This window comes from Primulina eburnea, chromosome 6 (genome assembly GCF_022965805.1).
Source record: "Primulina eburnea isolate SZY01 chromosome 6, ASM2296580v1, whole genome shotgun sequence".
NCBI lineage: Eukaryota > Viridiplantae > Streptophyta > Magnoliopsida > Lamiales > Gesneriaceae > Primulina > Primulina eburnea.
Genome location: NC_133106.1, coordinates 21001751 through 21014493, shown reverse-complemented (window position 1 = coordinate 21014493; position 12743 = coordinate 21001751). Strand labels below are relative to the sequence as shown.

The following is a 12743-nucleotide window of genomic DNA, read 5'->3' as shown; positions in this document are numbered from 1 at the left end:
TTGGAATGCATGATGTTTGTGTTTATTAGTGCATTCTAATGACTTGCTTGTCACTTGTTTTTAGCTTTGTTTTACCTGAGCCAAGGCAGTCACAGAACATACATTTTACTTGTAATGGCAAGTTATAACTAAAATGCATCACCCTTTTTTCAAGTCTTCTATAAACTAAGATACAAAGTTACAAGAGTATCATCGCTGTTGCATTTGATATTATGACTATACATCAACATGTTGACTATAAGTCTGCATAATTTAATAGGACTGACACTTGACTGCTCAGCCAGCTCGAACACTATTCCGCTACTGCTTCTTTGATCCCATCTTCTGTCTGTTGAAAACTTGAAAGAATTTGTAGTTTCAACAATTGATCAGACCTGCCGGATATCTAAATCGAGAAGATGGCAACCACACAGCTGGACGAGAGGATTGATGCATTGGAAGTAAAGGCCCTGAAACTAGCAGAAGATGTGAATTCAATGCTGCTGAAGTTCCGCGAGAATGTTACAGACCTCAAGAATTTGCTGGAGCAGTTCTTGAAGGGGAAAATGAGAGACGTGGAAAAACAACGATGGGCTAGCAACAAACAGTATGTGGAGGTGAGCTACAATTTGCTCTATGGACCGACAGTTAAAAAGCAGCAACAGCTAACCAAGGGAGAAGAGCCAGCAGATGCTGCAGTCAAACCCGATGAACAGTTTGTCGTGAAGTTTGACAACCAGTTGGATGGGAAAGAAAGCGCGGTTGGTAACAAGTATGCCCGGGCAGTGAAACTGTGAAAGTGTCTTCTGTTCTGAAATAACTCACTGGCATCCACACGCAAGAGCACATTAGCGAAGCGATCATCCTGTTTACGTGGATAAGCATATATCTTTAAGCTTCTATTCATTTCCTTGTAGTTCTCGAGGAAGGAATCTCTTTGTAATGTCCCGAAAATTTAAGGTCCACCTAAACCACATGCATGTAAGTTATTAAATTTCTTATGTATTTTAATTAAATGGTTTTAATTGCAAGAATTAAATATATCAAAGGCTTTACTTGCCATTTCTGCACTTGAAAACATTCGGCATTGACCTAAAATAGAAACACAAAGAGACACATTTACTTCTCAATATTCAAACCTAACTGCACATACATAGGTGAATTTTCAACAAAAAGTACCCATTGTCCCCATAAACACGGGTAGGAGAGAAGTAAAAAAACGTACCATGATCAGAGAGGGTTCCCAAAGAAGAACCACTTGACTTTATTTCGTAAACTTGCGGCAAAAATTCATCATCCAATTCTGAGTTGTACACATCGGGTGCAACCATTGATTTGCTGTCACACAGTCAACCACAATCTCTGTAACATTTAACATTTCCCAATCCACCAACACCAGAGGAAACAAATGAATGCTCCCACACCAAAACCAAAAAGCACGCATTCCAGTTCATCAATAAGTACAAAAAGGAACAAAAAAATACACACACTGGTACACCTGATTGTAGTGAATGTCGCGGCAGAAAACAATGTGGAGAAGTTGACGGCCGAAGCCGGCACAACCCATCATCAAACGATTTTCCATTCGTCGATTCTTCGATCAATTTAAGGCCATACGGTTCTATATATCAGATTCTGTCCGTATGCGCTGGGTCTTGGCCCGAGCTCAATTCGCCCACTGAACCAGATAGTTATAGTTAGAGTTATATTATTTCCATTATACACAAAGATAAACATGTTACATAAAACTTTAATTTATTATTAGAGAACGCGCCTTTTTTCACATAATAATTCATTGACCATTCAACCTGACTCAAAGAAGCAAAATTAAACAACAAGAATATATATAATATATATACATTATCCTCACATGTGCATATTAAACTTGCATAGCTCTCATCGTATTTAATTAGAAATAAAATTCAGATTCACAAATGATACAAACAATTATAAAACATATAAAATAAGCAACACCACACCTCGAGGAACATCATTTTCAAGAGAGGCACAAACACATCACTTGGGGACTGATTTTTGATGAAAACGCTATAAAACAAATATACACCAATGAAGAAAATGTAGCAAAGTAAAAAAGAGTAACAATATACTTTCAAACCAAACCAGATATTGCAGCTCGCTTTCTACCTCGCATTTTCACCGCACCACTAGAGGACTGATATTTGACAACACTGCTACCAAACAAATACACACCAAAAAAAACATAAAATACATTATTTATGAAGAAAACGTGGCAAAGCAAAAAAAGAGCAAAGTACAATGCATCTATGAAGATAGTGCGTTGAAGCAAAAAAAGAGAAAAGTAAGATGAAAGAGAAATATATTTGCAAATCAAACAAATATCACAGCACACTTTCTGGCTTGCATTTTCACCACCCAAAACAACAAACCCGCCCCTAACCAACCTCGTCAAACAGCGGCAAGTTGATAAAGATTCCATCTAATTGAGCGTCAGTAATTTTCCGGTTGAGTTTTGTCACCAATAATCGTGGCAGGAGCAAATACCATCTTGAAAGTGATGGTATCGGTTTACATCTCTGATAACAATTTCTCTGTGTACAAACGATGATATAAACTTAAATGCTGCATGGCAATCGGCGCATGTTCGTAGGTTCTTGATTATACGAATAGGGCTTCCTGGTGGCATTCTGGTAAGTGCAAAGGCTAAAGCTATCCTTTCACTGTGTAGCCACAAGAGGCGGCCCTTTTCATCCTCTTCCACATCAAGTAAAATAACACCATTATCAGGAGCATAACCTTCTCTCTTGCTTCTAACATTCAACCATTCAAGCATTCCACGAATAAGTTTTATGTCTTCATGTGAATCATCTCCAACTGCAAAATAGTGTACTATTCCCTGGCTCTCAATCCAACTGAGTCCGGGTTCTTTCTTTATTCGCATCTTCTTCATGTTTTTTCTTACGAGAGCAACATGATCCCATCTTTTTGCTGTGGCGTATATGTTTGACAGTAACACATAGCTTGATTCATCTTGCGGTTCCATCTCCAGCACACGATCCGCAGCTAATTTTCCAATCTCGACATTTTTGTGTGCAACACAAGCCCCCAGTAAAGCACGCCATACCATAACACTAGGTGCAGATGGAATTTCATCTATCATCTTTACAGCCTTCTCGAGGTGGCCTAATCGCCCCAATAATGATACCATACAGGTATAATGCTCCATGCATGGTTCAATACCATGGTCCTCTTGCATGGACGTAAAATAAATTTGGCCTTGATCTAACAATCCTGTATTGCTACATGCTGAAAGTACACCTACAAAGGTAAGTTGATTTGGTGTGAATCCTGATTCTAACATATCTTTGTAAACTTGTAGAGCCTCGGTACCTAGACCATGCATCGAGTATGATGATATCATAGAATTCCAAGAAACAATGTCCCTCTGGCTCATAGTATCGAAGATCAATTGAGCATCTTTAATCCGCCCACACTTTGCATACATATCAATAAGAGCATTGCTCACAGAATCATCCCCATTATACAAGGTTTTAATAACCACTGAATGAATCTGACAGCCAGCAACCAAGGCAGCCAAGCTAGCGCATGCGCGAAGCAAGCTAGAATATGTTACTTCAGTTGCTACCACATGTTCTTCACACATATTCAAGAACATTTGGAAGGCCGCCTCTCCATCTCCTAGTTGGACATATCCAACAATCATTGTATTCCATGATACTTCGTTTTTGTCATTAAACTCCGAAAACAAATTCATCGAGGCCTCCATCTCTTCACATTTAGCATACACATCCATGAGGGCATTTGAAACATATACGTTGGTATTAAGTCCATTTCTTACCACAAGGCAGTGGATTTGTTTTCCAAATCCCAAGCTCTCATTACTAGCGCAAGCTTGGAGAACACTAGCTAGAGTGAACTGGTTGGGGCAAACAAAGGCTTTCCTCATTTGAAGAAACAAATCCAAAGCTTCCTCACACCGGTCACACTGTGAGTGCCTAGCAATCATAAAACTCCATGGAACCACATTATCCTTGGGGATCTCACGGAATACCTTTTGAGCATCGTCGATATTTCCGGACCCCGCATACAAGTCAAGCAATGAAACCCCCACATACTGATCCATATCATAACAAGTTTTTAAAATGCAAGCATGAATGCTTTTACCAACACTATCTGCCCCAAGACCAAGACAAGCCTTGATAACACTCGCGAACGTGAAATTATTGGGTTGCAATCCATCCATCCTCATTTGGTTATATAGTTCCAATGCATCCTCAAAACAATTGTTCTCAGCGTAACAAGCAACCATTCCGGTCCAAGACACCATATCCCTTCGAACAATTCCATTGAAGACTTCCTTAGCATTATCCACAAGGCCACAAATCGAATAAGCATCAATTAGCCCAGTTCCAACAAAGGCATCAGCATCATGACCAAGCTTATAAACACAAGCATGAATGCACCACCCAAACTCTGGCAACTCCATACTCACAACTAACTTCAAAATAGTAGTGAACACAAATGTATTAAGCTCATGTCCCTCTTTGTGCAACCTAACGAACAATTTCACTGCCTTACCATACTCCTCAAACAATGAGTAACCCTGAATCAAAGTAACAAACGAAACCATATTTCTCTTCCACATTTCATCAAACACCCTAACACCTTCCCGCAAAGATTCATCTTTGATGTAAAAATTAAGTAAAACATTGGAGGCAAACAAATCCAAACAGACACCCCTCTTCAGAATTTCGCAGTGAACGAGTTTTCCTATCATGGGCTGCTCATTCTTTATGCAATGCTGGAGCATTCTAGAGTATACATGAGACTCGGATTCTTGAATCGAGGATGACAATTTGTTGTTGCTCCATGGCTGTTGCTCCAAGGCAGCAAATGATGCGAAACCAAACTTCATACAGGAGATTAAAAAGTAATCCTCGGATTGTCTCGAAATTTGCGTCCATTTCTGCAATACTTTATACCATCTTTGTCTGATGATCATATGTTCAAACTGAAATCTAACAAGCATGGAAGGCCAACTTTTCAGTCATTGTTGTATATACCTGTATCGCTGCACACAAATTCTTAGCGGTCTATTATTAAAGCATCATTTCAATGATTTGCGGCCCAAATTAAAGGACACTACTTAAAATAGGCTGGTCCACTATAGCACTCAAACTGAATCAAACAAAATCAAACAAATAGTTTCAATCAGTTTTGTTCATCACACTTTGTATTGTTTTAAATGATTGGATTCAAAGTTTAAATTAAAAACTCAAATCAAACTGTTCAAACCCAAAATTTGTTTGGTTCAAAGTTTAAATAAAAAAAATTATTACACCATAAATTTAGATCTCCAAAAAGTGTTAGTAACATTCCACCTTTTTTATTTAATTTATAATTACACAAATTTACCCAAACTAACTATCCTTATATTATAAAATTTGCTACTTTTAAGAAAAATTCAAATATAATATTTCTCTGTTTTTAAAAATTATCATAATTTTTTTATCATATCGAAATAAAAACATAGAATAAAAAAATTTAATCTAAAAATGTGATATTTTTCATATTTTGTAAGTTTTATTATGAATACAAAATATTGGTAAAATAATAAAATATGTAAAATATTGAGATGTACAACGTTTTAATCCACTAAAATTTAAAGCTTAGAAAACATACAAATTATATTAAAATTCAAGACAAAAAATAATATTTTTCTTTACTTTATTTATTTTCTTATAAAACATTTAATTAATCATCTAGTGATTAAAGACATTATATTTATAACATAAAGTTACTATTTTAACTCTATCAATTTTATGTATTAAAATTAATTATATCTATTTTGTTTTAATGAAACAATAAATTTTATAATAATTTTTTATTTTAAAATTTCCATTTTTTAGTAGCCATATAATTTTAGAAGAAATTATGATTGATTTTAAGTTTTAAAATGTAATGAAAAATAATAATATATGAGATAATGTATTAAAATATAACAACGAAAAATAAAAAAATATATGTTAATTAAAATGAAAATAAAAGTAATAGTTTAACAAATTCAAATATTCACGCATTATCTCCTACAAATTAATATTCACTTTCTTTAAATTCAAATATTCACATAATTCGGTACGACTTTGTGACATTAATTGATTTTTACGAAAATAACACTCACAAATTCAAATATTCACAAATTATCTCCTTCAACTTACTAACTATTCATTTTCTTTATCTATGTATCTATATTTATAGGGGCTTGGAGTAATACTTCGGTGATACAATCAAAACAAAAGTACTCATTTTCTCAAACTATAAAATATTCTTTTTATTTAAAAAAATATCATAAAAATATATTTTAGTGAATCTATCCTCATAAAATATCTTATCTTTATCTACACTTTTTGGAATTTATTTATTTATTTTTTTTATTAGAAACTATTAATTTGTTAAAGTAATAATATTTGATGTTACAAAGCCAGTGGATGAGCAATCCACAGTCCATCCACTGATTAACTAACTAGGACAAGTTCATAAGTAAATAAAACACCAATCCCTAACTAGGTCGGATAAATAAAACACCAATCCCTAACTGGAATCTTTTACAAAAAAATTATTTAATATAATATTTTTTATATATATGCATGTGATGCACTAGCATATATTAAAAATTTTAGGTGATAAATAATTTTCATGTAAAAAATCTAGATATATTAAAATTACATTTTTTATTAAATCCATGTTTATGTTATTAGTGATATGATCATTTAGATTTAAATAAAATTTTATAAGGATACCATAGTTATAAATTACACAAATTTATTAGATTTTTTATTAAATAAATTTTTTTGTAATTTGAAAACGAATACTATGATCTCAAAGTTAGTTATTCTAAGTCCTTCAACCTAATACACACACACTAGCGTCCAAAACATGTGATGCCTATGCATAATATATTTAATCATTGAAATATTTTTATAAAATTTTATTAAATTGTATGAAAAATGTTAATTAAAATAATGGAATAAAGTATAAATAGAAAGGAAATTATGGGAAGTTTTCTAAAATATGGAAGATTATAATATCGTCAACTAATGAATTTTTACACCTTTCTCGTTTTTAGAGTTAGTTTTGGAAGTCCACTTAAAAATAACAAATCTTTATAAGGTTCTCTTGCATTAGTATTAAATAGTAAAAGTCGGCCTTCTGTGCTTGTTAGACTTGGAATCTGCAGCTTGGTTTAGCATCGTTGGCTGCCCTTGAGCAGCAACAAATTGTTTTAGTCCTCGATTCAAGAATTCGAGTCTCATGTATACGCTGCTAAAATGCTTTAGCATTGCATAAAGAACGAGCAACTCATGAGATGAAACTCATAACTGCAAAATTCTGAAAATGGGTTTTTGGATTTGTTTGCTTCCAATGTTTTACTTATTTTTACGTCAAAGGTGGATTTTGCAGGATGTTGTTAAGCAATTTGAGGAGGTACGGCAGAAAAATATGGTTTCGTTAGTCACTTTGATTCAGGGTCACTCATTGTTTGAAAAGTATGGTAGGACGGTAAAATTGATCTTTAGGTTGCACAAAAAGAGTAATGAGCTTAATACATTTGTGTTCACTACATTTTGAAGTTAGTTGAGAGCACGGATTTGCCGAAGATGGATAGGTATGTGGCGATTACATCACTTGACTTGTATGAAGAATCTGGAGATATCGAGGATTCTTAACAAGAATTTCATTAGATCCCTAAGGATAATGTAATTCCAATGAGTTTTATGATTATTGGGCACTCACAGTGTGATCGGCGTGATGAAGTTTTAGACTGTTTCTTCAAATGAAGAAAGTCTTTGTTTGTCTCAACCAGTTCACTTTAGTTAATGTCCTTCAAGCTTGGCCAATAATTGGAAGGGGTGAGCATTATATCGGTTAAACAGAATTAACCGATCGAACCGAATTAAATCAGAAATTTGTTAACATAATTAACCATGTCATAAAATAATTAAATTTTAAATTAGTTTCTTATGATTTATTATAATTTATAATATTTTTAATGTTTTATATGTGCGTAGTTTTTGTAATTTTTATTTTTGTATGTTGTGTTTCATTATGATAAAAATCTCAAATTTCAATTATTAATTTTGTATATTAGTTTTTAAGAAAATATCATTTCATTCAGTTACCGACTGAAATAAGCGATATTAATTTGATTTGGCTAAAATTCAGTTCGGTTCAGTTAGCCACAAAAAAATTTGGTTCACCGAATGCTCACCCCTACTAATGAGAGCTTGTGATTCGGAGCTTGTGATTCGGAAAACAAATCTATTGCCATGTAGTAAGAATGATCTTAATATCAATGTATTTGTTTCAAATGCTATCCTTGATGTGTATGTTAAATGTGGAGATTGTGGCCTTGATGAATTTGTTTTCAAAGTTTAGAGGCAAAAGCAAACCACCATGGAATACAAGAATTTGTGTGTTTCAAAAAGCTTCTTGTTGATTGTATTCTTGTAGTTTTAGCACATTCGCTCTCAACATCTCCAACTCAATTCCAAAGACGCACACAAACAATAAATAGAAAAAATGGAAAACAATCAAAAGGGTAAAAAACTTAACAGAATAAAGGGAAAAAATCAAACCTTGAAAAATTGACAGGTTCGAAGTGGGATCAAAACTCGGTCCAATCTATGAAAGGTGAGCATGTGGTTTCTTTTGAGATTCTGGAGAAACATAAAAGTGTGGGTTTAAATCGGAAGACAAAATTCACATAATGAAAAACTTAGATCCAAACCATAAAGTAGTGAATTGCGTATCAAAGATACACTCAAATAATAAATAACAATCAAAATGGAAATACCTCAAAAGTAAAAAATATCAAAACTATTTTATTCAAACCAGATATGCACATAAGGCAAGAAGTATGACACAACACATTGATTGATTTTTCAAAAAAGAAAAAAGCAAAATTAAAAAACATCAAAATGCTAAAATAAGTCCAACCAATTTTGAGCCCCGGTTACTCAAATTACATTTAATTAACATGTAATTAAAGATTTAATATTAGCCAAATCAGCAGATACTAATTTAATTACATACCTGGAAACACATACAACAATTTCATAGTAAGAATATTCAAATTTAAAATCCAACAACATACAAAAAAACTTTCAGACATATTGGTCAAGACTAAACGGATAAAAACCACAAACAGAGCGCAATTGCTTAAAAACACCAACACACAGTCCAAATAACAACAAATAAACTCTAGGAGAAACAAGTAAGTTGTGAGGCCCGGTTACTTTAATTACATTTAATTAACATGCAATTAAAGAACTTATAAACGAAGGCAACAAAAAAACGATTTAAAATAAAATTTGGGTTTAGAAAAATACCGGCATGACCTCTCCGTAAGTTGGGCATGCCGGAAAAAAACAGACAACGGTTTTAATAATTAAAATACTCAAGTTTAAATTCAAGAACACAAATAAAAACCTACAGCCGCACTGGCCACGACTAAACAAATAAAGTCATATCCAGAGCACACTAGCTCAGACACACTAAAACAAAGTCCAAACAATAGGAAAAAAACTCCAAAATACAATACAATTACAAGGAACATCTCCCCGGTATTGAAAGTGGACGGGTTCAAGGTATATTTTTGACAACCCCAAGTTTATGACGAACTAGTTGGTACTGTATTGTTGAATATTTTGGGAATTTTAGAACGAATTCCAGATAGATATATATATATATATCATTTAATTGGATTTTTGTGAAAATAATTGAACTTTAAATTTAAGAAATATTAGTTGAATTATTTGAGTTATTGATGTTGGGTTATATATTTAAATCGGCTTTGTGAATTATTTAAATATATAGGCCGAGGATTTGAAGTTGGAAGTTCAAGTTGACTTGTGATTGTTTATAACTTTATGTTGTAGTTCAAGTCGGTATATGTATGTTATAGTTCGGTATAGGTGTATCTAAAGATAAATTAAAATATTAATTATTTCTAAATTGAATGAAAGATTATAGTTAGAACTTATAAGTGGTAAATAATAAATTTAATGAAATATGAAAGAAGAGATATTTTTGTCCATATACTAAAATGACGAAAGTAATTAGTTTAAGGACTGGTGCATTATTATGTAGTCTATTAAAACGACCAAAGTAGTTACTCTAAGGGCTGATGCGTTACTATATAATAATATAGATAATATACGGGAGACTCTAAATCCAACAAAACGTCAACAAACTGCCAACTCACTGGCCTCCACTATCAGAAGCTCTACCTCGTGGATCTGAAACACTTGAATGGCATGCCATGCTGCCCAAAAAGCCGCTACGGCAGCCCCCAAGAAAAGGGTTAGTCTCTTGTATAGAACAACAAAACAACGACAACAAACTTAAATCATGCATACACATAAATATATATGCAATAAGCAATACATGAAACTGAGCTCAATACGAATAAGGTAAACAAGTGCCAATAAAAGGTACGATAGCAATAGGAACAATGCTAAAACAACAACACACACGATAATCACATTGTCATACAGCTAAACGACTATGTCTAAGTATGTGAGGTATGTCAGGCGTGCAACCAAAGTAGCAGTCAGACAGTCAACAACGTACAACTGGATGTCGCGACATCGAAATAGATATGATAACTAGCAGTTAGGGCTCAGCCTCCGTACCGTCGACAACGTACAATAGGATGTCAGGACATCGAAATAGATATGATATCACAACCCCGAAAGTATATCACAGACAATACTTTCAAGAGTACTCGATCGTATCTCCGGTCTCAAGTTCTTTTAAAAACCGCAAGAGTCACACCCTGGTCCTAGGAAAGTACAACATGTGCCAAAAGTACAATACAACATGAATCGGCTGGCAATGATAGGGCTCGAGATGTGATGCCATATGTAGCATCCCTTATTCTAAAGGTCATGTAATATGCCAAATAAATGAAAATATAAACAACGATACACTTCATATTTCATAACTCATGTAAATCACATAACCACATGATATACAACATAATTATGCATAAAACATAATTTATGGTTATCTTAGTATGTCAACTCGTTACTCGTTATAACATACCTACACCAACTCGATGACGGTCAACGAACAATCAACGTGAACTTCCAAGGCCTGTAATTAAGTTATTACAATTACAAGTTACAAGTGATTAAATATATAACTCATAATTATTGTAATAATTCAACTAAAATTCCCAAATTATCGAATTTGAACTATTTTCCCAAACAATCATATTTTTTATAATCCTAAGCTCGAATATTTGCAACATTATTCACAACTATCGAATACATACCAAAAAATATATTGCTCTAAATAGTTCGACAATAATTTAGATTCGTCAAAAATATACCTCGACTCGTCCAACTCCGGATCCTGCAACAACTAATCCGACAATAAATCAACATAGTGGGATAAATGCGATGATCGATTTAAATCCGAAAATTAAAATTTCTGAATCCTGGTAGCCTTCGAACTCGCGAAACAAGATGGAAATCGAGCTACAAAGTTCTCAAAATCGAGGCTAGACTCGAGCTGGGACAGGAACAAGCCAGCTGGTTCGACCTGGAAGCTTTGGGCTTGGCTCTAATGACAATATAAGCTTCGAAACCAAGCTATTAAAACCACAAAAAAGCCGGAAATCGCACCGAAAATGCCTTAAGAATCCAAGAAGAAGAGCGCGCAGCTTGGTCGCGATATCAGAATTTCGGGTCGCACAAATCGGGCTCGAGATTCAATGCTTAGATCGAGGCTACAGATTATGGGTAACAACCCTAGGAGGTCGTAGACCACTTTCCAGCTACCTCCAGACGGCAGTGGCGACGGGATTGAAGAGGGTTAGGGTTTAAATATTTTTATTACTTCTGGTTATCTTTGCTGAAACATGTAATACAGGTTTTAGATTTTCGATATTTCTCCGCATAGTTTTTAAAATAATTTTGATATTATTTATCAAATAATTATTTGTTACTTAATTATATCAAATTAACAAATAATTAATGAGATTTATTATTCAGAAATTGAATGATTTTTTTGAATGTTAGTTTTTTTTTTTTTTTGGGTGTATTCAATGTAAGAGAATTATTGATTTTTAATAACTTTTATAGATTTTAAAAGTCTATTCAATTAAGACTTTTACATACTCTATATAAGTATAGTGGTATTCAAAATAGACTTTCATTGAGTTTTAAAAGTCAAATGACATTCAACATTGACTTTTAAAAACTGAAAAGTCTAGAGGTATTCACATTTTTAATAGAATTTTAATAACTTTTAGTTCATTAACATACAAACATTAAATGCTAGACAAAAATTTTTGTGACGGATTTCTTATTTCGGTCATCTATGAATTTTATTTTTTATACTAAGATTATTACTTTTTATTGTGAATATCGGTATGGTTGACCCGTCCGACAGATAAAGATTCGTGAGACCGTCTCACAAGAGACCTGCTCTAAAGTCTAATAAACAACTATAAATTGTCAAAAATTGTATTTGGTTCAATCCAAAGATTTGGATGAATTTTTAAAACTTCTAACGTATACACAAACTATTTATTTCTCTCTATGTAACTTCATATAATCTCTTTTCTTATCTTCTCTCCTCTTATCTATCTCTATCACTCTCTCAAATTTTTGAAGTGTATCTCTATATATGTATTCATCTTTCGTTTTCATTTTTTGGCAAATTGTTCATTTAATAATTTTTTATTTTAATATCAT

General features: G+C 33.2%; 1 protein-coding gene across 3 annotated transcripts; it reads right to left on the bottom strand.

The window, feature by feature from the left end:
• Positions 1 to 2473: 2473 nt before the first annotated feature.
• Positions 2474 to 11869, bottom strand: LOC140833861 (putative pentatricopeptide repeat-containing protein At5g13230, mitochondrial). Of its 3 annotated transcripts, XM_073198339.1 has the most exons (4): positions 11375 to 11869; positions 11086 to 11136; positions 8616 to 8696; positions 2474 to 5042 (listed from the first exon to the last, which is right to left on the bottom strand). In XM_073198339.1, the coding sequence occupies exon 4, from the start codon at positions 5006 to 5008 to the stop codon at positions 2474 to 2476; it is 2535 nt and encodes an 844-aa protein (XP_073054440.1). In that variant the 5' UTR covers positions 5009 to 5042; positions 8616 to 8696; positions 11086 to 11136; positions 11375 to 11869. The 3 variants fall into 3 exon arrangements, with proteins under 3 accessions (XP_073054440.1, XP_073054441.1, XP_073054442.1); XM_073198340.1 differs by lacking the exon at positions 8616 to 8696; XM_073198341.1 differs by lacking the exon at positions 11086 to 11136.
• Between the last annotated feature and the right edge of the window lie 874 nt (positions 11870 to 12743).

Bases quoted from the DNA above. Each gene is read 5' to 3' on its own strand.
- LOC140833861 (XM_073198339.1), bottom strand. From the start codon at position 5,008: ATGCTTGTTAGATTTCAGTTTGAACATATGATCATCAGACAAAGATGG.